Source organism: Miscanthus floridulus, chromosome 18 (assembly GCF_019320115.1).
Source record: "Miscanthus floridulus cultivar M001 chromosome 18, ASM1932011v1, whole genome shotgun sequence".
NCBI classification, from domain to species: Eukaryota; Viridiplantae; Streptophyta; class Magnoliopsida; order Poales; family Poaceae; genus Miscanthus; species Miscanthus floridulus.
The window spans coordinates 18,403,928-18,428,195 of NC_089597.1; the positions used below are offsets into that span (position 1 = coordinate 18,403,928).

The window sequence follows — 24,268 nt, forward strand, 5'->3', positions numbered from 1 at the left end:
TATGGCACCTCGATCCGCTTTGGCCGTCGGATTTGAGGGAGGGGTCAGGGGAGGGGCGGTGAGGGAGAGGGAGAGGGAGGCTGAAGAAGGGGCGGGTTCGAGCGCCATTGCCGGAGGGCTGAGGGAGGCTGGCCACAAGCGCTCGCTCCTCGCAGTCGCAGCCATGGTATCGAGGAGGGCCCCGGCGGTTCTGCAGCCGTGGCCCGTGGCGGCCGCCGGCATCGGGGTCCTCGGGCCGGGGCTTCTTCGACCCGTGCCAGGAACCGAGGAGGGAGCTGGGAGCCTGGGATGCGTCACGCCTGCGTGTACATGATTTCAGGGATCTCTAGTTCTCTACCCCGTACCGAAGGAGCCATGGTCGCTCCGTCAAATCGTCAATGGTGACTGACTATGCATAACTTGTGAGTGCGCAGTCGTGAATTGCGGTTGTGTGGAAAGATGGCAAGACGCGCGCGTGTGATGTTCAGCAGAGAAAGCAAAGCAGATGCAGAGCACATGCTGACATGACAAAGGAAAGGATCCATTCACAATTTCTTTTCGGAAAGATGAATAACCAGTTCAGAGCTCACAATTTGCGACCGAATCAGAATCACAGGCGCAGCAGATGGAGCAGGGCAAGTGCTGTTGTCTCCGTGCCGGCCGGATGCTGCTTCGTTCCTTCTCCCCGACGCACGTCAGAAGCTCGGATGGCTGTCATCCTACGGCAGTGCACCCCCACCGCAGGGCACGGCACGTCATTCTGAGTCAGATGCCCGATGGCAAGGCTCCGTGCGATGCGATCGCAAAATGGCGACACAACACAATTCACAGCGCGTGCGGTGCGAGCCAGCCCAGTATGAACTGAGAGACGGGGAGGAGTTGAACAAAACTTGGGCTCGTACGCGCCGCCGCGTCTTCAGTCGTCTGTCCAAACGATGACCCGGCCACTGGTACAAAAGGAAGAAGCCTTCGCCTTTCACCAGCAGCCATATATCAACTCTTGTCCCCCTCTCCGCGCGCGGAAGGTCGTTCGAATTCACTTGGCCGACCGACGATATTCCACGCTGACAAAGCTGGGCTTGGGCGCCCTGACCTTCAACTCGGCGCTCGCCGTCTACAACTCCTTGGGCGACGCCAGCTCCGTGGGATTACTGGTGCTGCTCGCGGACACCGCGCTCGGGCTCCTCTTCCTCTGCCTCTGCCTCCGTGACTTCGAGCAGACCGGCAGAGGCAGGGACACCAAGACCAAGGTCGCGGTGTGACTTCGACCATCCACGCCACCACCTAGCTATTCCCGTTGCCGCCCTGTCCAACTTGGCCATCTCATCCCGCCGCCTCCCTTGCTCACGTCCAGATATCCCTGCTGCCATCAGCTCACCGCTGCACCACCCCTCAGCCCTCAGCCATCCCCGCAGCTTTTGAAAAAGCAAGTTTTAGGTCTCACCCGTTTGATTGGCTTTCTTGCAGTCTGTTCGGCTGGGGTTGAAACGATAGCTGATTTGGTGTAAGAGAAAAATACTATTTTAATTGGAAATTTACGATCGTTTACGACCAAGCGAACAAGCTGTTTATTTTTAGCAGCAGAAACACACTTTTTAAAAGTTAGCTGGACCAAAAATAGACACGGTCACTTAGAGGTGCTCGTAGAGGTAGGTAATTACGGTGACTTCATCGATCTCTAAATTTACTGTTCTAGCTCAGTATTTGGACGTGCTTAAAGGGATATGATATGATATTTACCGGTCCAACATTGTCTCTAGGAGATTCTCATAAGGTTAGGTACATGTATGTGCTTGCGTTTGTAGAGAAAGATTATGCACGTGTGTTTGTAGCGTCTGTACTAAGTTTCGAAAAAAGAGTCCTTACACTACAGTAGACGTGTGCTTTGCCGAGTGCAATTACACTCGGCAAAGAAGGCTTTGCACTCGGCAAAGCCTTTGCCGAGTGCTGCACTCGGTAAAGAGCTGTCGGCATATCCCCTCACGGCAAAGGCTTCTTTGCCGAGTGCCGCATATCGGGCACTCGCCAGAGGATTTTCCGAGTGCCACGACGGCACTCGGCAAAGAAAAGCCGCCGTGGTGGCCAGGTCACAATGACGGCCCCTTTGCCGAGTGCCACGCGTCGGCACTCGGCAAAGAAATATGTTTTTTATTTTTTTAAATGCTTTGCCGAGTGCCTGAATCTGACACTCGGCAAAGCTTGTTTTCTTTTCTTTAGTTTTTCTTTGCCGAGTGCTGTAGGTAGGCACTCGGCAAAGCAGTTTGTTTTTTTTTTGAATTTTCTTTGCCGAGTGTCTTAACAATGGCACTCGGCAAAGCTAGGAAGCTTAGTGTCCCAGATTCCTAACTTTGCCGAGTGTCATGGTCATGACTGGCAAAGAAGTGAAAAAATTCAAAAAAAATTGGTTTTAAGTCTTCCATCGTTGCAAACAAGATATACATCATATATATATATATATATATATATATATATATATATATATATAACACAACTATATATCACACAAATATATACAAATGTATATCACAATCCACCACAAACACAAACATAGCATACAAGTATCACAATCTCGACTCCCAAGTCCAAAGTCCAAACACACAAGCATAGTTCACAAAGTTCACAAGTGCATTATATCACAACGGCTGTCATTTGAAGCTCACGGCGACGGTCCGGGTTGGGATGGCCCAAAGTGCGATCCCGGCGACCCTTCGAGGTGGTTCGACGCCACCCCCGATTGATGCTGCACAAAATAGAAGAGATTGCACGTGAGCGACAAGAGAAGAGATAAATATGCAAGATAAATATCCGTCACTACCACCACCACCACCACATCACCGCCATCACCAACACTTCACCACCACCACCACCACACCACCACCACCACATCACCATCATGACCACCACCACCACCACCACCATGAGCACCACAACACCGTGACCACCACCACCAACACCACACAACCACCACCACCATGACCACCACACCACCATGACCATCACACCACCACCACCACCACCACTAGGTTTCTCTAGATTTCACTAGGTTTCTCTAAGTTTCAGTATAGAAAGTAAAACTTTGTACTTATACTCATCGGGGTAGAATCAGGACGTTGTGGAGGTGGATCTGGAACAAGCAGCATCTGTGGGATCGCCCAACCTTGTTGCTGGCCAATTTGCTGCATGAACTTGATCATCTCGGCCATCTGCCGCTGATCTTGCTCCTGCTGGGCCTCCAAAGCCTGTAGCCTTTGCCGCTCAACCTCCCGCTCGGCCTGCAGTTCCTGCACCTGGGCCTGTAGCATTTGACCCCAATGTTTCAATAATGCATAGGTAAGGTATGTAAAAGTCAAACAACAACGAATGAAACAGGAATGTTTACCTGGAGTGTCGACACCATAGTCGGTCGTTGGCGTATGGGCACGCTTGAGCTCGTGCTCGATGCTCGGAGCTGGTGGAGAGGAGGAGTAGAGGCCGTGTCGAGGACGTCGTCGCCAATCTAGATACGCCCATGCTTCTTGCCTTGCCCCACCCTCATCACGAGCTGAGGATCAAGGCGCTCCTCGGTTCTCAGATCGTAGCCCGACCCATGGACTGACCTTGCCGCCTCCGTGTACGAAGAGAGGCGGGTGTGGACGCTAGAGTTGGTGTACGCCTGAACCGGGGCATCTGGGTCGTACCCGATGTCGGCCGTCGCCTTGCCCATGTGAGCCAGAGCATATGCCTTGAGTTGACCAACTGGCTGGCCACCGTGTGCATCCGACTACGAGAAAGACAACAACATGTGGTTAGAAATGATGCAGAATTGAGCGCGGCTAGATTAGAGCAATGGCGGAGACTTACATATGCCTTTGCATATTTGCTGAGGCTGCAGCTGCCCTGATGGTGAGGTACACCTAGCATCTACAAACGCCTGTCGTGGGCCTCCTCGTGCTTCTTCTGCCAGTCCCCGTCCAACCAGGTGTCCACAATATATTCCCAGCAATAGAGGTGGGTGGCGCACCAGCTTGGAATCGCCTACAGGACATCAAGTAGACGATATATCAGAAGATCAAATTAGGCATACTTAATCTCAAAAGAAATGAATATTCATATTTTGTATTTACCTGTATGTACTGCTCCCTTGTCAGTGTCATCCGTCTTGCCTCCTCTTTGTTGACACGCCTGAGTAGGAACTTGGCGTTGTAGTCTATGTGGGCCTGGATGCAGGACTCGTAGTGCAAGTCCGTGACACACCTTTTACAGGAAGCGTAAGCCACCTGATACGCACTTTCCTCCTGTCCCTCCTGGATTCTGAAGAAGTCCTACATAAAGACACGAGGTATCCATTATTTTATTTCAAGAATGTCCAATGAATGCGAGGAATTGAGGAATGTAGTGCAAGAAAGACTTACCCACAACTCCCTAATCACCCGATCTGCCTTGTTTCTACAGTGGATGCCATTATGATCTGGAGCATCCTGCACGAGGGCATAGTGGTCGAACGTCCAGGCCGGCTCCCAATCATGATCTCCTTTCCTAACCAGGCCAGGGAAGTGTTCCTTGCACAGAAGTCCTAGGATGCCATTCACATTGCGTGCCGGGGCCGCCTGGTCCACAAGCACCCAGTTCCTGCATAAGTGGTCCACAATAGTTATTAGTTGTTATTATGATTTTTCAACATATCAAATAAAGAACATATGAAGTTACTTACTTATCGCCCTCGGGTGCAATCAGTGGGCGCCTCTCAACAGGTATCGGTCGCTTCGGGAGCTTTGCGGGACCTCGCTGGTAGGGCTTCAACGTACCAGAGGAAGTGGAACCCCCTACCGTTGCCGCCTCCTCGACCTCCGTAGCTAGAACCGCCTCCTCATCCTCCATCCGTGGACCCCCGTCCCCGTCCACCGTGTGTTGAAGGTCGTCGTCGTGCACAGGGTCGCGTGAGGAGCTGCGCCTGTGGTCAGTCAACGGCTCCCGCCTGGGCCTGCCTCTCGTCCTCCTCGGCCTCTCTGACGCCTCCGCCTCCTCGGCCACCGCCATGTCCCTCCGGTTGGCGTAAACCGAGGGGCAGCTCCTCCTAGTGGGCCCCATCACCTACAATTAAAAAGAGTAAACCAGTAAGTACAGATAAACGAGACGTACTTAGTAAGAGATGCAAAATAAAGAAAATGTAGTTACAATATAACATAGTATTACATGTATTTCTAATATTCTTCATGATCGGGATTATCTAGACGATAGGTATCGTCATCACTATCAAGATTGTCCAAATCCTCAACAGCCTCATCCTCATCGTTGTCATTGCCTAGTCATAGTCCGTCAAGCATTTCCAAGTCCTTCGGATCATGCACCTCATTTGCAGCGTCCTCGTCAACAACCCATTCCTCGTCTGCTTCCATTTCGATCTCTCCGGTTAAGTCTATCTCAAGCATCCCTGGTAGCCCCTCTTCTTGTTGATAGAACTCTCCGTCATGCGTGTTTGGGTTCAAGTTGTAATCATCAGGGTTTGGGCGAGTTAATCTATCGTGTGGTGATACCTTGTGCACAATATACCAACCCTAAAGACGTGGGTCGGTTTTGCAAGCATATGGACAATAATAAACTTGTGTGGCTTGTTGAGCCACAATATAGACATCTTCTCCTGGATAGAAGAAATCCTATCGAGTTTCAACTATCCGAAGTTGATGGGACTTTCTCGATACTGTAGGATCAAACCACTGGCATTTGAATATGACATGATTAATTGCTTTGGAACCATGGTAGCCGAGCTCGTATATTTCTTCAACTGTCCCATAATACTTCTCCTGATCAGTGCCCGACGTAAATACTCCGGTATTTGTGGTCCTTGGATTGGGACGACTCTGCTCGTACCTTGTTGTGTGGAAGCGATATCCATTCACGTCATAAGCGTTAAATGACAAGACCTTATAGTCAAAGCCATTGGCCACCTGTCATAATTCAGCACTTATAGACACATCCCTTTGGCACTGCAAGTTCAAGCAGGAGAGAAATGAAATCAGGCAACTTGGAACGTCAAACTTAGTAAGAGCTAAGTTGGCCGGTACCTTTTTTTGGAACCATGTAATGAAATCAGGCGAACCATGTTGAAGAAGGGTCTCTCGTTCATGGTCAGAAGGTGGCCTTGAATGATGCCAGGATTCATCAAAAAATTCTCTGCACCAACAAGGAACAATGTTGTTGGATGTACAAAAGTTACGGAGTATGTAACAAGTTCGTTGAGAACTTACCCCAGATATGTTTCCACTTCGTCAAGGTTGGTCAACACGTAGAGCATGATCTTGCGCCACTCTTCATAGCTCAAGGTCTTTGTGGTCGCTCCACTTGCTCTCCCACGTGGCCCTTTGAAAAGGCTAAGGGTCGATTCATTTTCGTCCTCGTTGTACCGAGCGGGTGGATTATGCACGCTAGGAAGGTTCTCATTATAGTATGTTGTTGTGAAGTTTGACACCTCCTCATGAATGAATGCCTCAGCAATGGAAGCCTCAATCCTGCCTTTGTTTCCACATTTCTTGCGAATAGTCTTTAGACATCTCTCGATTGGATAGCACCAACGGTTCTGCACGCCCCCCCCCCCATTTGTGCCTCGGACAAGAGGTGCAAAATCAAATGCTACATCGACAAGAAAAAGCTAGGTGGAAAGATCTTCTCCAACTTACAGAGCAACAGAGGTGCCACTTTTTCCAACTTCTCAACCACTTTCACAGATACCTCCTTGGCACAAAGCTGGCGGAAGAAAAAGCTCAACTCTGCCAGCACCTTCCAGACATTCTCAGGGACGTAGCCTCGAACCATCGATGAAAGAAGCCGCTCAATCCATATGTGGTAGTCATGACTCTTCATCCCTAAGACTCGGCCAGTCTCTGGGTTCGCTCCCCTCCTCAGATTTGCTACATACCCATCCGGGAACTTTAACGTCTGCATCCATTGTATCACTTTCGTCCTATGCTTCTTTTCTAAGACGTAATCGTCCTTAGGCCTTTTCCATAGCTTGCCGTCTCTTGGAGGCAGCATCTCTAGCTTTGGTCTATCGCATAGCATTGCCAGGTCCACTCTAGCCTTAGGGTTGTCCTTTGTCGTGTCAGGAATGTCCATGAGTGTTGCCCAAAGTGCTTCGGCGACATTCTTCTCAGTGTGCATTACATCTATATTATGTGGAATGAGAAGGTCATCAAAATAGGGAAGCCTCTCCAAGCCCGACTTATGAGTCCACATATGTTCGACACCATATCCCACAAAGCAATCTTTCTTTGGATTATCTTTCTTTCGACTATCTTTCTGTGGATTGACCATGAGAGCATCTATCTGAGCATGAACCTGGGCACCAGTCATCTTCTAAGGTTCAGGGTCGGTCACCTTGACACCTTTTGTGAAGTTATTGGTGTCTTGTCTGAATGCATGGTTAAGAGAGAGGAACTGTCGATGCTTGTCGAACGATGAAAACTTGCCACCCTTCTTCAACCAAATGAACTCCAGAGTTGTCTTGCATACTGGGCATGGGAACTTCCCGTGGACACACTAGGCGCTGAATATCCCATACGCCAGGAAGTCATGCATGGAGTATTGGTACCAAACATATATTTTGAAGTTTTTTTGTAGCTCGGTCGTAAGTCCATACCCCTTCATTCCAAGCACTGATCAACTCATCATAAACAGGCTCCATGTACACACCCATTTTGTTTCCTGGGTATCCAGGAATTATCAACGTCAAGAATATGTTTTGCCATTGAAGGAGGACCCCGGGGGGGGGGGGGAGATTGAGGGGGATAGCGAACACGGGCCAACAAGTGTATGGGGCTGACATCATTCCATAAGGATTGAACCCATCCGTTGCCAGCACAACACGTACATTACGGGCCTCAAGATCTTTGTCACGATGCTTGCGATTAAAGTTTTTCCATGCTTCACCATCAGCTGGATGTACCATCTTGTCAGGATTGTATCGAATGCCATTCTTGTACCATGTCATCTGTTTTGCGGACTCCTCGGTCATGAATAGCCGTTGGATCCTTGGTATGATCTGAAGGTGCCGTAGGACTTTCATGGGGATCTCAAGCTGCTCCTTCTGACCATCACCTTTGTCTACCTCCACATACCTAGAGGATTTACACTTTGGACATTACTTTGCATCCTTGTGATCTTTCCTAAATAGGACGCACCCCTTCGGACAATAATGTATCTGCTCATACGGCATCTTAAGTGCACGAAGGAGTCTCTGTGACTCGTAGAAGCTGCTCGGCAGAATATGACCCTCCGGAAGCAGCCCACCAATAACTGCCAACATACCATCGAAGTAGGCTCGACTCATGTTGTACTGGGACTTCAACCCCATTAGGCGTCCAATGGCATCCAGTTGACAAACCATTGCCTTCTCGTGTAGGAGCTTCTGTGCCGAAGACAACATTTGGTAGAACGCCTTTCTGGTTGGCTCTAGCTCCTCCTCCTCATCCTCCTTCTCCTCCTCCTCCTCCGTAGGTCTTTCAGCGAACGTTGCTTCGTGAAAGTCACCTAACCATCCTGCTACCCCGCCATCAGCATCAAACGCCTCTAAGCGTGGTCTCACCACCTCCTCTCTAGTACGATGGGCTTCACCATGGAACACCCACCGGGTATAGTTTGGCGTAAATCCATACTTGCAAAGATGTTCCCCCATGATCTTCCTTGTTTTTCTTTTCATGTTTCCGCATTCCCTACAGGGACAGAATGTGTCTCTCGCTCCATTAGCTGCCTTGCCAAATGCTTGGTTCAAGAAACCCTCGGTCTTGTCCATCCATTCAGGGGTGATTTCAGCCTGACTTGGGCGGCCCGTGTACATCCACTCACGGTTATCCATCCTCTAGCATATACATGAGCGAGTAATATAACCACCAATTGCATCTGAACGGCGTGCCTACCGTCTAATGGGTGAGGATAGGTCCTAATCCCACCCGCGGATGCGTAGATGAGGTTAGTTTACATGCTCTACTCCAATCCGAGACAGAATTTTGGCAGCACCTCCCCGCTATTCTCCCGATACACGTCCTGGAAGGGAGAGTGTGTATCCGGAGAACAACAGGGAGGTGGTGCCAAAACTCTGTCTCGGATCGAAGCAGAACATGAAAACTACCCCATCTACGCATCCGCGGACTATCCAAAAAAGTGGACAATCTGAAACATATACGGTCTTAGATATGCGAAGATCCGCATACCTCCAACCATATCTGTTTCGAACGGGAGACGCCTAACTAGGTTACACCGATCTACGACAACGATAAGGAAGAGAGGTTATTCATACCTAGGGTGGCGGTGGAGTCAGGCTAGCGGGGCAGTGGCGAGGCGACGCTGTGCAGGCAGGACCGCAGCGCCGACGAAGACGATCGGGTCGCCTACGTACTTCGGGTCCCCTCTGATGGGTCCTGCTCTGCAAAAGAAGAATTATAATACTATAAGTTAAAAATTTCGGCAGAACCTCCCTTATACGGGGAGGTTTCTAAAACCTACAAGAAAAAAGCCGGCACGATGGCCGACAGCATATATACGACACGAAGGCCCACACATCCACGTACGGCACGAAGGCCCACACATCCACATACGGCACGAAGACCGTCAATGACATACAAGGCACGAAGGCCGACAACCGGGGGGGCTTTATACCTTGGGTGGCGGTGGAGTCGGGCGACGTGGTGCCGGGGTCACCTTCGTCTCCAGCGAGGGGCGGGGACGACGGCGAGGGGCGTGGCCGGCGGCCGAGGCTCCTCCTCCTCCCTTCTCCTTCCCCCTCCCTTCTCCTTCTTCCTTCTCCCTTCTCCTCTCCTCCACCTCCCTTCTCTCCTCTACTCCCCTGCTCCTCCTCTCCTCCACTCCGGCGGGTCAGGGGCGGGGGGCAGCCGGGCTGGGCACCACCAGCGGCGGAGCGGGGCCGGGGCCGGGGCGAGGCCGGGGCGGGGCCGGCTAGCTACGGCGGCGGAGCGGGGCCGGGTCGAGGCTGGGGCGGGGCCGCGTCCGGCGGCGGAGCGGGGCCGGGGCGGGGCCGGTGGTCGCGCGGCGGCGGGGCGGGGCCGGGCGTGCGTGGCAGTGAGAGGGAGAGAGAGTGGGAGCGGGCCGCAACCGGCCCGCTAGGGTTAAGTGGGTCGGCTCTTTGCCGAGTGCCGAGATGCGGGCACTCGTCAAAGAAATTCAGCGTTCTTTTAATCGGAAAGAATAAAAAAAATTTCTAAAAAATCTTTGCCGAGTGCTGCAAGCCTGGCACTCGGCAAAGATGTTCCTTTGCCGAGTGCCAATTGCGACACTCGGCAAAGTATTTTTATTTTTTTATTTTTGTTTTCAAATTTTTTCTGTGGCATTTATACAGTACCTTGAAGCACATGTTCCAATTTGAAACTTTTCTATGACTTTTTGGTATATTTTTTTAATTTTTTATGTTTACTTGAATTTTTCTCGAAAAAGTAAATTTGAACTGCAGGTGCATGAAATATTTGAATTTAGCGATTCACAAAATGTTATTCATGTTTTTGAGTGTATTTTGAGGCCGTGTGCAGGGACATTCGTGAAATTTTGAACATCTGTTTCACGAAACATGACCACCAACTTGTTAAAAAAGTGTTTTTTAATTATATAAAATGCAAACGAAGTCCGAAAATCATGAAACTTGTCGAGGTGTCGTGTCATCGCATGTACAGGCTGTGGTAAAAAATTTAGAAGTTTCTGAGCAAGTTGTGACGTACGATGCCTAGGCCATCCTCGTTCTGCTCTTCCTCTGAGCCGCGGTGTGGACGCTGATGACACTGCTCTCAGCCATGTTTGCGTCTAGGTTGGCACCGCTGATGCCGCCGGTCGTCGGTGCGATTGTCTGGGTGATGGTCGTGGCCACGGCCGGCGGCGGCTTTTGGGCGTTCTTCCTCAATTGAATCTTTGACGCATTGCGTCGAAAGATCTTTGAGCCAGACTGAAAAGTATTGTTCGCTGATTTGTTGTGAGAGAAAAATATTGTACCATGGCTGATAAGCCAAGCTGATACCGCACAAGCTTCTTGCGGGCTTCAATGGAGACCACCAACAAGCAGTCTAAGAGGTGTGCTGATAAGTTTGTACCATGTTGCTCTTTTGTATGCTGAAGATTGTTTGAAAAGGCTACGTTGTTTTCTGCATTATCAAGTGCTGTGTATATGCCCTGCTTTTCCATTACATTTACACCGAAGTAATAAGCTGCCCGTCTGTCCATCCCATCCTTACTAAAACGGTAATCGCCGTACTGCCTTCGTTTTCCCATCTCGTACGTACGTCTAGAGAACAGCGAGACTGTACGTCACGATCTAGGTAGAGCAAAGAGCAAGAATTGGTAGAGGAAATGGATAGAATCGAGATTGGAAAAGAAGAGAGTAAGAACGGGGATGGACAGAGTTTGTGGAATAGTTCGTTAATGAATTCTTCCGTACCCGTCTCAGCATTACAAAGACGCCTAATATATGCCTTAACACCGCCATCTTCTTACAATGGCCGAGCCCCTACAGCCTATAACAGACCAAAAGCCCATATCACTCAACACCCAACCGATGTCTTGGTGCTGCTCAGCCACGGATGCACATCCTGTCCGTGACAGACGCCCGCGCCTCAGCTACTGGATATGAAGCGTGAAGGCCCAACTGATTTTCCATTGGAATCGTGTCTGCCGACGACGCTGTCGGCACGCAGCTTCCATCAGCGTCGGCGGCGGCGTCGGTCTGTCTTCTGCTTCTCGCGTGTCTTCTGCTTCTCGCGTGTAACAGACAGAAATGGCTTTCGTGGGCCAGCGCTGCTGTAAGAATCTCACTGGAGACTGGACACAGGGGCCATTTTCCCTTTTTGTCCTTTTCTTTTATAACAAAAAAGATACACTCGTTCTCTTCTTTATTGAAAAAAAAACCTACTACGTTCCTTAGCTTGCAAGTTTCACACCCCCCACGAGAGCCCGCCGGTACGACGCCCTTGGTGCCCTCAAAGCTAAGCAAGCTCACAGGCGCATGGAAACCCTTTATTTTAATCGAATAACAATACACACGTATACTCACGTAGTTGCATATACACACTTGAATTTATCAGCCCGACTTATCAAGATGGTACAGTGTTTCTCTCTCATAATAAAACAGCATCAGTCGGCTTATCAGCCGCAAAACCATCCGCCGAACAGCATCGTATCTCTACATTTCATACTCTGCACCTATAACCATCTCTAACACACGAAGCCTGCAATTTTTGAGGCGGATGAAATCATCACAAACACTTCGTTGTCAACGGATAGCAACCTAAAAAATAGTGTCATCATCCTACTCAAGTCTGTATTCCCGTGTCATGTAGGGCAAGCAATAGTAGAGGCGCGAGCACCATGGCCAGATCAAGACCGTAGGTTTTAGTGGGGAGGCCTCAGTCAAGCCTAGCATGCAGCAGAGTGGAGACACTTAGTCAAGCCTAGCATTTGGGAGGTTTCACACATACAGCAGAGTGGAGCGGGCATACAGCAAGAGTAGTCAAGACTAGCATTTAGGAGGTTTCAATCTCAGCCGCACAAGCAGAACGCATCTCCAGGTTGCTAGTGGCCATGATCCTTTGTAACACACTCGGTTTGGAGCAAGCAATGAATCAATCCATTTCTCCCTCGGTTTGGTTTGGAGCAAGCAATGAAGAAAGAACCATCAATCCATTTCTCCCGTCTCTCTCCACGTCTTGCCCGGCCATCTTCCTGGAAATGGTTATCTCCAAATGCTGAACCCCAACGCTCACTACAACCTGGTATCTCGATCCAGACAATCCACCACCCCGCCGCTAAACTTCACCATGCCCACGCGCCTCAGCCGTCGATGCCTTTGCACCACCATCATCCACCACCGCCGGAACCCTTGCCATGCCGAGCTCTGAACCAACCGATCTCGCGGCCATCGACAAGTCCCTGGCCGAGTCCGTCCAGTCCCTGGTCGCAAGCAATGCCGATGCCATCAAGCAGCTGGCGGATCAGCGGCCCGCCGTTGCCTCCTCGGGAACAAAGGTGCCGGCCACCGGCGAGCACCACAGCGATCTGTCGCCGCATTTCCATAAGATGGATTTTCCCAAGTCGGCGTGGCCACGTCCGCCGGGAGGGCTTCTTTCGGCCATCATCCGTGGTGCACTACAATCTTGTTGGCTCGTTTTTAGACTTCCCCGAGTGCTGACGACTTGTGGTTGCGTGGGAAGATCAATTTCTCTGTGGCGGCAGCATGAAGCGTAAAAAGCGGAGCAACGAAGGCCCGGTGGCAGCTTGAAGTGCGTGGCCCAAAGACACGGCACCAACTTGTGTAGCAGCAGGGCCCGTGTCGCCGTCCGGCACTCCGGCCGGATGTACTCCACGTCTCCACTCCACTCCACTCCACTCCACCTATATATACTTCCGTCTCCGGAATGTCCGTGCTCATCAGGGATCATGGCAATCGCGAGCAACACTGGCTGTGGCTCCACAGTTGGTGCGCAGCACGGCAGCTAGCACCCACCCGCGTAGTGGAAGCCCCGTTGCTACGTAAGGACCCATGTGGCAGCTGCCTGTGAGATAGCGTGACCACGTCAGAGCGCCTGCCAACGGCGAGGAGCTATCGTGCAGGACAGCACGATGCCGACTTGATCTCCGCTACCAAATATAAAAATCTTCAGCATACGTGGCGTCGATTGCGCAAATGTGCGTGTAGACATATCATCAACTTTGTTTTCTTTACTGCGCCCAACATCAGATCGCGTCCATACCCGCGAACCAGGCATATAAACTCAGGTTTCTACTCGGCGGTTCAGCACAATCGGTTCTGCTCCGATCCCTGATCTCGCTACCGTATGAATGCGCTAGTTCATACTTCATACTGGCCCTCCCTCTGTCCGCGCCGCGGAAGATCGTTCGACTTCACATGGCCGACCGAGGATATTCCACCATGACCAAGCTAGGCTTGGGCGCCCTGACCTTCAACTCGGCACTCGCCATCTACAACTCCTGGGGCGACGCCGGCTCCGTGGCGTTCGTGCTCGCCGCGGACGCCGCGCTCGTGCTGCTCTTCCTCTGCCTCCGTGGGTTTGAGCGGGGCGGCAGGGGCAGGGATGCCAAGATCAAGGCCGCCGTGTGGGCGCTCACCACGCTGCTCACGGCCATGTTCGCCTCGAGGGTAGCGCCGCTCATGCCGCCGCCGGTGGCCGCGGTGATCTGGCTCTTGGCCGTCGCCACGGCCGCAGGAGGGTTCTGGGCGTTTTTCCTTAATTGATGCTCTTGCAAGTCGATGTCAGTCTGCGTCTCGCTGCCGGGCGTGTTCATTTCCTTTTTTGCTTCCTGCTCTTTCTTGTATTGTTTCCGCCAGTTCGTCACTTTGAATAAAACCTGCCTTCGAGTTTGCGCTGCTAGCAAAGAGTGGTCCTCTGCTTCCACCCAGTGCCGATCCTAGGATTTTAGGGGCGCTCCGGCGATCTCGTCGTAACGGCCCCTCTTGATTATGTATAAAATCTTATAATATATAGGCGTTAATTTTACTTACAAAACGAAAGAAAATTCAATAACATATTTTTAATTTAACATGTTTAATAATTATCGAGGAACAATATAGATTAAGGAATATATTATTAGATGTATGATAATTATCGAGGAATAATATAGATTAAAAAATAATATATTCGTTTTCTTTTCTCACGACAAATATTTCTTAGGTAACATTATAAAATTCTAACATGTAAATTAGAAGAAAAATATGAATATATGGGTACAAAATACTAGAAGTCTGGAATACTATACAAATAATTAATTTAAATTAAAAACAAAAAAGAAAAAATACCTTGAGCCTAAACAACTAATCGGTGATCGCAATTCATAAGAAGCAAATAATCAAGATGTCGTCGTCGTGGAGCCATGCCTGGTCGCCGTCCTCGTGCGCCATGTCCGTGTCTCCGGTAGTCTAGCTCTTCGCGGCGGCGCGGCTCGCCAGCTCCACGCGTGTAAGGCGTACGTCCCGAACTCACGATCAAAGTGCGTTGTATGCAGCGTGACTCCTCGCCTCCTCTCTACCCGAGGGCCGTGGGGAAAAGAAACTAGGAAATAAATGTCAATGTTGTCTTTTTGGACCGCATAGCCAGTTCTATGTCTCTCTTCTATTAGTTTGCTAATGCCTAATAGACTATAGGACCTAAGGGTTTGTATACCTGGGCTTGGGCCCCTCAATCCGCTTGGGCCCTCGGCCGTCGCACCTCGTGGTCTACCCTTAGGGCCGACACTGCTTCTACCCTGTTGACCACCGCTCGTATGCTTGGCGTTGTAATTTTTCAGTGAACGAGTACTATTTTTCTCTCACAATAAATTAGCCAACAGTATTTTTAATCATAAGTTATCAGCCAAGCGAACAGGACAGTAGTCGCCTCAGCGTTTGGTTGAGATATTTTTTGTTTATTTAGTAGAATATGGCCGTGATTCATGGTGTCGAGCTTTGGTCACGTCAACGCCATGTCGACAGCCACGTAATTCGTAGCCTCCAACCTCATGACACCGAGACGTGTTACCCTAGCAATGTAGGGCATGGCGTTGAGAAAAGGATCCAAAATTGAATTTACGTCGTCCAGTGGTGTAAACGTGAATTTTGAAAAAAGGGGCCAAATTGCAAAAAAAAAAAAAAAAAAAAAAATCGGCCGAATAGGGGTATATTCCACACGAAAATGGTCGCGTCCCTAACAGTCCTTAAACATCTTAAAAATGAGAAAATTGCTAAAATAGGACTCCCAAACATGTGCCTTTGCTAAAATAGGACTCCTAACGTTGGCTTTGCTCAAATAGGACTCGAAACGTTGTCACTTTGTTATAATGACATTTTGACACTTTTAATCACATTTGTCATCTCAAATACATGTATTTTGCCTTGAGCTGGCTATTTTGCCCTTAGGCCTTTAAAACACGTGTATAGGTGGGCTGCTGGCCACTGCCTGGGCTGGATGGGCCGGCCGCCTGGCCATGGCTTGGCTGGCCATGGCCTAGGCTAGCTGGCTGCCGCCTGGGCATGGCTGGCCACTGCTTGTACAGTGTAGTACATACTGCATGTACAGTGTAGTACGGAACAAACAAGACTGCCTCGTATACGTACTGCATGCATGCATATATGCATATATATACAAGATTGAAATTGGAAAATGATGATCCAAGCAATATATAAAACACATGAATTCAGGACAAACAAGTTCATATCATAAAACCATGATTCTAGCAGTTACAAGTTCATCGCATAAGACTATAATTTAGTTTAAAACAAGATCCAAATGATGAAATAAATCATGAGCAGTTTACATCTCATCACACAACTAAAGTAATTCATCCAATGTGTAGCTTCCTCTTCAGTGTCATCTTCTTGGGTGCTGCAGCGGTAGGCATCTTCACGGGACTATTGGTGTCAACTTGTGAAGATGTGCCCTCCCCTAATAACGTCGCAAGCATGCTGCACATAAATTCAATACGACAATTAGATGTTTGGAAAAATTAGTGTATGGTAAATATGTCAATTTCTATATTTATAATTTTTTACCTTCTTGTGACCCTTCCTGGACTATCACGTAGAATTTCTTCTCTAGTCGGCCTCCGTGGAGTGCTAGGTTCCGCTGGCTGTATTGTAACATTTTTCCTTGGTTGCCTACGCTTTCTAGACAATCGAAGATAACAATCACAAACTTGAGCGATCCAAGTTAATCAGAAAAAAAATCAACGACTTCTCACATGCTACAGAGGCAATAATGCAAGCAAAGCAAAGTTCAGAGTTCTTATATGCGTATATATGCTAGTGGCCTCATATACGTACTGCATGCATGCAAAGGACAAACAAGATTGACGTGGAACAAACAAGACTGCCTCATATACGTACTGCATGCATGCATATATGCATATATATACAAGATTGAAATACATGTACAGACTAAACAAAGTTGTGGAATGTACAGACTATTTACCTCTTGTTTGCAGTCCCATTGAGCGGGCACTTGGAACTAGCTTGCCTATAACCTTTTTCTCCGCATCTTTTGCAAGTCATAGGTCCTCTGATCATCTTCTTTCCCTTTGCATTTGTTGAAGCAGTATCATTGTCACATCCCTTCTCACCCTCCATCTCATTGGTAAATTTTCCATCTTTGGAACCTTTCTTCTTGTGTCCACCTTCCATCCATCCCTTGATTCTTAGTTTCCTCAAGGCAGTAGTACTATATATAGACACACATGAAATAATGCACGTTCACAGCAGCTAGCAAAGTAGACAATCAAGCACAGGAGCATGCACACGTCCGGCCAATCAAGTAGTACTACTGCCTCCTATTGCTAGTTGAATTCGCCGCTGCAATACAGCTCCGTAAAACGATCAGAATGCTAGTTTAGAGCATCTCCAACGGGACCCCACCCCCTACTCTAGATTTGGGTAGCGGAATCGTGACATGAATAAATTCAAGGATGGCCACTCAAGTAGTACTACTGCTAGTATTAGACTACTTGAAATTTAACAGCTTACAAAATTTACTTACCAAATTGATTACAGCTTACCAAATGAATCGTACAGAGACATGCAAGCATATATGTATATATAGTACTACATGGCAGTAAAACACTTTCATCCAGGCAATTAAACACAGGCAATGTAGAATTAATGAAATAAGCCCGGTATACCTCCGTTGTAGCGCTGCCTTGCAGTTTTCTGCCATTTATCCTCTAAATGCAAGGGCGATCTTCATCACCGGAATTGCAATAAGCCCTATATACCGTCTTAGTTGACTTCTCTACTCGTAAATGAAACTCCTTGTTGATGGCAAATTGCTGAACTGCCAGCTTGAACTCCTCCATTGTTGGGTACATTGTCCCTACCTCCATTGATGGGTTCTTCTTATCATACATAATGACCATCTCACCGGGTACGGCATCACTAGTAGGGATGGCAGCACCATCAATATCTTGCCCAAGCGCAGTATCATTCACTTGTTCATCCATTCGACAACCGTGTAGGTACATTTGTTGACTCATTTGTTGTGCCCTCTTCTGTCAAGCCTAAAAACTCACACATCTGGCTCTCGCTCATAACTTAAATTCGACCTTCATCATCATGTGTTTCCACAATTTGTATTGTTGCCCAATCAACTTTTCCTATAGTTTCCACATCATTCACTTCGGACCTATAAACAAGCCAAACCTAGTTTTATTTCTGTACGGTACTTGTACTGAAAAAAATAAAAGATCTAGTGGATGCAATATATGCCTTTGCACTTGAAGAACAGGAATGTTGCACTCTCTTGCCGGATGAGGAGCAGTAGGCAGAAGTGACCTTGCTAGGGCTAGAGCATCGATGGAGGCCTCCAGTGCTGGCTGTAGGCCATCGGTTGCCCCAGCCTAGGCAGCTTGGCCATCAGGTGCCGCGGCCAGTGCACCGGCTTGGTCGGGCAGGCCAGCAGGCGCCGCGGCCAGGGCACCGGGCGACGCCGAGGCCAGAGCACCGGGCGACGCCACGGCTAGGGCACCAGGCGCGGCCTCGGCTAGGGCACCACGCGCGGCCGGGGCTTTGGTTGCCTCCAAGTCCATGGCCGGTGGCGTCGGCAGGGAAGGAGGGGCAGCGGGCGGAGGTTCTTCTCCATCCATGGCTGGCGCGCGTGGGAGGTGAAGAACGGGCGACGGCTGGCGGTGTTCGCGTACGGAAGAGAAGGAGGAACAACGCGCTCGTGCATCGTACGGAAGGAGGAACGACGGGATGGGGCAATGAATCGACACGGATAGATTAGAATACCAGAAGGGCAATACAGTCAATACGAGAAAATACATGTATTTGAGTTTTTGAATATGATTAAAAGTTGTCAAAATGTCATTATAACAAAGTCACAACGTTTCGAGTCCTATTTTAGCAAAACCAACGTTAGGAGTCCTATTTTAGCAAAGGCACATGTTTGGGAGTCTTATTTTAGCAATTTTCTCCTTAAAAATATGATCAATTCATTCCATCGTCCTGTATTCGTCCATCTCTAGAACCAAACACGTACTAAACGCCGTTCATAAAATGAACCAAATCATATCATATGGCCATATGGGAGTTGAGCTAGAATCGCGGTCGGCTTGATATGAATAGGTACGCGGTTGGTGGACGGTGGCGGCGACGTGGCGCCGCTTCGATCAGTCGGCTGGCTGTGCCTTTGCACACGTATGGGGCTTTGAATTTGAACACTGCTGCGTCGTATGCTAGCGCCAAGGCACACGTTGCACGTGTGTGCATCAATGCGAGTGAGACGTGGTGGATCGTTGTCCGTACCAGTGTCCTTTCGTCGCTTCCACACGTTCAGCATCCATCCGCCACTAATCTTCTTACAGGAATCCTGCACCCAAACCGTGGACATCTGATAGTGCCACGTCACCCGCTAGTCCGCAAGCCGTTGGATCAAGCGATCAGGTGATCTGGTCCGTCCGATTGCGGGTCGGTTCGGGCGTCGACCCGTAAAGTAGCGAATATTCCCGAGATTTGCCCGTCGTGTAGAGGAGAGAGCCGCCCGAGACCGCGCGGCGCAACCGCGCTCGACCTGACCACTCTACGCCGCCCCCCGCACCTCCCTCCTCCTCCCGGCGCGGGCGGGATGCGGGCTCTGCGAGCGTGGGGTTCCCGGCCATCCCGGCGCCGGTGGGGGCCCCAGCGGCACCGGCGACCCCGACGCAGGCGTGGCGCGGGCGCGGCGGCCTTGGCTACTCGGGTCCCAGCCAAACCGGTGCGGACGGGGGCCCCAGCTGCCCTTGCGACCTGGTCGTGGCCGCCGGTGCGGGCGTGGCTGCTGCGGCCACCCCAGAGTGGGTGGCGGGGGCAGGCACGGCGGCTGCGGCCACCCCGGCGCGGGCGTGGGGCTCGAGAGCTGCAGTCCCGCCAATCTGGTAAGCCGCCGCACACTCGGAGGGGAGTGAGGATGCCTCGGCCGGAGTTCCAGGCGCCGCCGGATGTGTTCTACAACGAGTCGGAGGTCCCCAAGTACACCACCACCTCCCGTATCATCGAAATCCAGGTGAGCAAGCGAAGTGCCTCCCCCCGTTTGATTTGAGCTTTGCCGATTTCGCGGCGCTGGCGCGAAGTGACATGGCTTCTTTCAGTCTAGGATTTCCGAGAGGGCGCTGGAGCTGCTCGCTCTTCCCAACGATGGCGTCCCCAAGCTGCTTCTCGACATAGGTCAGCTTACTCTCTTCTGCAGCTCTGCTTCATGAATCATGGCATATCGCGTTGACTAGAACAACAGAAAGTATTCTCCTTTGACGGGGGCAAAAATACATGCTGTGGGAGCTCTTTATTGCAATCGGTTATGGCAATTGAAAGACATCTATGTTTGAAGATATGCTTACCTACGATGACTGTGTGCTGTAATTTCTAGGATGTGGTTCTGGGCTTAGTGGTGAGACATTGATGGAGCATGGCTAGCACTGGATTGGCTATGATATTTCAAAGTCGATGCTCGGTGAGGACCTCTCTATGTTCCTTTCTCTTGGCTTGTTTAGCACCAATTAGAAAGGGAAGTGGGAGTTTAGAGGAGGGGAGCTTTCTAGATATCTTGCTCTGGTACGTGCATCCTTTTTTAGAATTTCACTTTTTTGCACGGATGTTGCCTTGCTCATGTAAGAGTTCACGTCACGGCGTGCAATGTAAGTGGTTTTAGTGCTTTGCATCTCTGTTGTGCCCATATGCGAGCTCCTACGCCGCGAGCACCGGCCAGCTCCTTAGCAGTCAGAGTGGGGTCCAACTCCTCAGCGGCCAGAGTGGTGTCCATGGACGATTCCCAGCTGCTGCTCGAGGAAATTCCTCCAAGGTAGGTGTGCATTGAGCCACTGAATGATCAGCGTTTCTGATAGTATTTGATCAGCAATCCATGAGCTTAAACATGAACATTCTGTTGTCTTTCTATCATGCAGGATTGCATCGATCGAGATAATAATCAGAATGCATGGATAAGTGCTAATATTTACTGAAATAGTTGTATCCCATGTGTACTAACTATACATGTACATATATGGTAATTTAAAATTCATATTACTGGTAGAAGTTCGAAGATCTGCAGTGGCTTACTTCATTTCATAAAACTGGAATGTCTTGTCTTTGTCGCCTGCCCTAATTAAAAAATTTATAGAATGGCACTTTTCAGATATTAGAGCATGGCATTTCAGTATGTTTAGCAAAACCATCCAACTACTCCATTCAGGATTCTTACACATCACAGATTAGTAGTGCTACTTTTGTTCTTCCGACGTGTGATGACTTGCAGGTATCTACAACGAAATTATTTAAGTGGGTACGTCCTTTTTAGAATTTAGCGATTTGGTACAAGTGGTTCAGTTACAACAGGAATTGACAGCCGTTCACAATCAGGTATACTGCTGCGACAAGACAGTAGTTGTTTCAATCTCAATGCGCATGGTTCTTTTTTTATATGTCAAATTCAATTGTTTTCCCCAAGCTGAGTAGTTATGTACGAATGTGAAAGATTAACTAATGGTGTTTAGTAAACTCCTTATTATCTTTGATGATAAATGTGTTTGTCAAATATTTTTTCATAGTAACGACTTTATACTGCTGGAACAAGACAGTGGTTTTTTCAATCTTGATGCGCATGGTTCGTTTTTTTATATGTCAAATTCAGTTCTTTTCTCCCAGCATCAGTCAGTTCATCACCAACAAAGCAGCCGACAGAGAATGAACAAATGGTCAATGAGATGCTTCATGAGGATGCCAGTGCTTTCGCTGGCAGGTCTGATAGTGCTAGTACTGCTGAGGAGTTCCAGAAGAAAGTGAGAGAAACCATGGAGAAAGCTTTTTGGGATATGGTCACCAACTCCATGAGAGGAGAAAGACCTGATTATAGTCAACTGATCAACCTAGTAAAGGAAGTGAGGGATTCGTTGCATGACCTGGCTCCAAAAGAATGGAAGGAGAAAATTCTTGAGAACATTGACCTTGAAATTCTGTCTCAGGTACTTGGGTCAGGTTCCCAGGATGCACAATACTAGGGGCAGATTTTGCCATTGATACTAGAGTTTGATATTGGAGGAGAGTTTTGTCCTTGTCTATGTTCCTTTAATAAGTGTCTAATATTAAGATAAATAAAAATTCCAGAGCCATCTTTGTCAGATAGATGGGGGAGAAAGCATGTTCTCTTTGTAAAACAGAAATGTGTTGAAGCGAAGGAGCACACACGATCTTACTCTATTTCTTTAATCATTTTGGTTTCTAAATTGCATTTATAATAATTATTCAGCCACTTAAATTAAATTTCTGGGCAGAGCACAAATATTTTCTCCAATTCATAATTATCCTTTCATCAGTGTACATTTAAATAGTATCATTTTGTTTTTGTTTTCCCTCTTTCCAGGCTACTGCATACTATGGATCTCATCATTCATTAAAGGTTATACAAGACATTTTTGTACTGGGTCACTGAAACAAACTTAGCGATGCATACTTATGCATGGCCTCAGCTTTTATGACAATATATGTGAGATATGCTTAGTTTCAGAAAATATTGTTCTCCTATAAAACTATGAAGTTACAAAACTTTTATATAGACATTAGCACTTAAAAGTATTGATGCATTGCTATATTGAATTGTATCCCATAGATAGATTTGCTACTTGGCACATTTATATGACCACCTCAAATTTTTATACGATGAGATTGCTACATATCAACGTATATATGTGCATGCAAATTTAGGCACGACAGACTTGGATCAAGTTGAGGAAATATTTTAACTCTTGATTGTGCTATTGCTGTAAAAATCACCCATGACTCCGTATATTACTGATGGGCAATCTCGTAGCTCAACCTTTTGCAATAATAATGGTATAAAAAAAAACTACACCGGTGAATTCCAAGGATGGCGCGGCAGTGTATTCATCAAAGCTTCAACTTCCAATTGTAGGTGATATATACCTATAAGATTTCAATGACAAAAATTCGAACACCAAAGACATGGACGAAACAGACGACATTAACTTCCAATTGCAGATGATATATACATAACAACCAAAATACACAGATCATCTTAGGTTGGCGCGGAAACGTCCGCGCCACAGTTTCTAGTAAATGACTAAAGCATAAATATCTTTCCTTGGCTTGATGAAAAAAAGAAAAAAAAATTATGTAGCCTCTCTTGACTATTGCATGGGTCCGATTTGCCTCACTCAATTAGAAACTGGATTTTTAGACTCTTCTAAATGAAATCGTCCGGTTTATCTCCTGGGCTGTTTTAAAAATGGTTTTTGAATAAATTAGACGGTTTCAGAAGTTAGAATTAAAAGAGTCTAAAAATTCTGATGTTTTAATTGAGAGAAGTGAATCGGATTCACACAATATATAATCTAAGAGAATCTCAGAGTTCCCTAAATTTTTCTCCTAAAAACTTCATGTTTTCAAACTCCTAAAAATGTATTCGTAGAAAAAAAGAAGTCCGTCTCCAATAGTACCTAATATTTCACTCTAAAAAATCAAAATTTGGTCCACTTTTTTTTGTGGTCTTATTTTTTCCGTGCGAAAGTCTTTGTGCTCGCGCATACCCACGCCGCCGCCGCCTTCTTCCTTCGTCATGCCCTAGTCCTGCTGTTCTAGCCGGTGGCAGGCAGGCACCCGGCCACCCCAGCTCACGCTCCAGCACCTCCCAGCTGGCCATCTAGTAGTAGTAGTAGCAGCTAGCCATCAGCAGCAGCCGGCCATGTAGTAGTAGTAGCATTGAGCAACAGTAGCATGCAAGCAAAGCCGGCCGGTAGCAGCAGTAGCCGCCCAGCAGCACTTCAGATTCTCCTCGACAGGCCACAGCCGCGCCTCCAAATAACGCATCTGTACCAACAGCAATGGCAGCAAGGTCACCGACGGCGCCCACTGGGACGCCGAGGACATCTTCGGGCACCTGTGCATCGTGGCCGACGCCGCTTTCCTCTCCGCTGGCTTCTTGCCGTGCGACACGCGGCCAGAAACGACGCCCTGGTCTGTACGACGCTTTCCTCTCGGGCGGCATGGCCGACGCGGCGGCAACAAAAAGCCATCGGCCATGGAAAGAAGCAAAGATCGATGGATTACGTACCTCCTCCAGTCGTCCCAAGGTCAGCGGTGGCGACGACAGCCTCCCCTGGACGGCGCGCTTTGGCGCAAAGAAGATGAGTCGTACCGGAAACTACTGCGCCAAGGAGGAGAAAGCGCGGGGAAGAGGATATGTGCGACGGAGAGTGCGCGTAACTTTACGCAGATGTGGGTTTTTTTCCCAAGTACTAAAAGTTTAGGAGGATATATTAGGAGCGGTCGGAGAGGGTTTTCTTTTCTCATCTTCTTAAA

At 48.6% G+C, this 24,268-nt stretch overlaps 2 protein-coding genes across 9 annotated transcripts in view; both read left to right on the top strand.

Annotated features, from left to right (window-relative positions):
- Positions 1-23,260, top strand: part of LOC136520102 (uncharacterized) — a 126,999-nt gene extending 103,739 nt beyond the window's left edge. The window contains exons 1-5 of one of the 8 annotated variants that reach the window (XR_010775141.1): positions 19,341-19,964; positions 20,050-20,125; positions 20,325-20,756; positions 21,210-21,313; positions 22,314-23,260. The gene's annotated coding sequence lies outside the window, so the exon portion shown is untranslated. Of the gene's footprint in view, positions 19,965-20,049; positions 20,126-20,324 lie in introns of those variants that run through there. The other 7 variants (XR_010775142.1, XR_010775136.1, XR_010775140.1 and 4 more) reach the window with 7 other exon arrangements.
- Positions 13,656-14,332, top strand: LOC136523106 (uncharacterized). Its single transcript, XM_066516885.1, has one exon. It carries the CDS (start codon positions 13,850-13,852, stop codon positions 14,195-14,197), a length of 348 nt encoding a protein of 115 aa, XP_066372982.1. The 5' UTR covers positions 13,656-13,849; the 3' UTR covers positions 14,198-14,332.
- Positions 23,261-24,268: the final 1,008 nt, after the last annotated feature.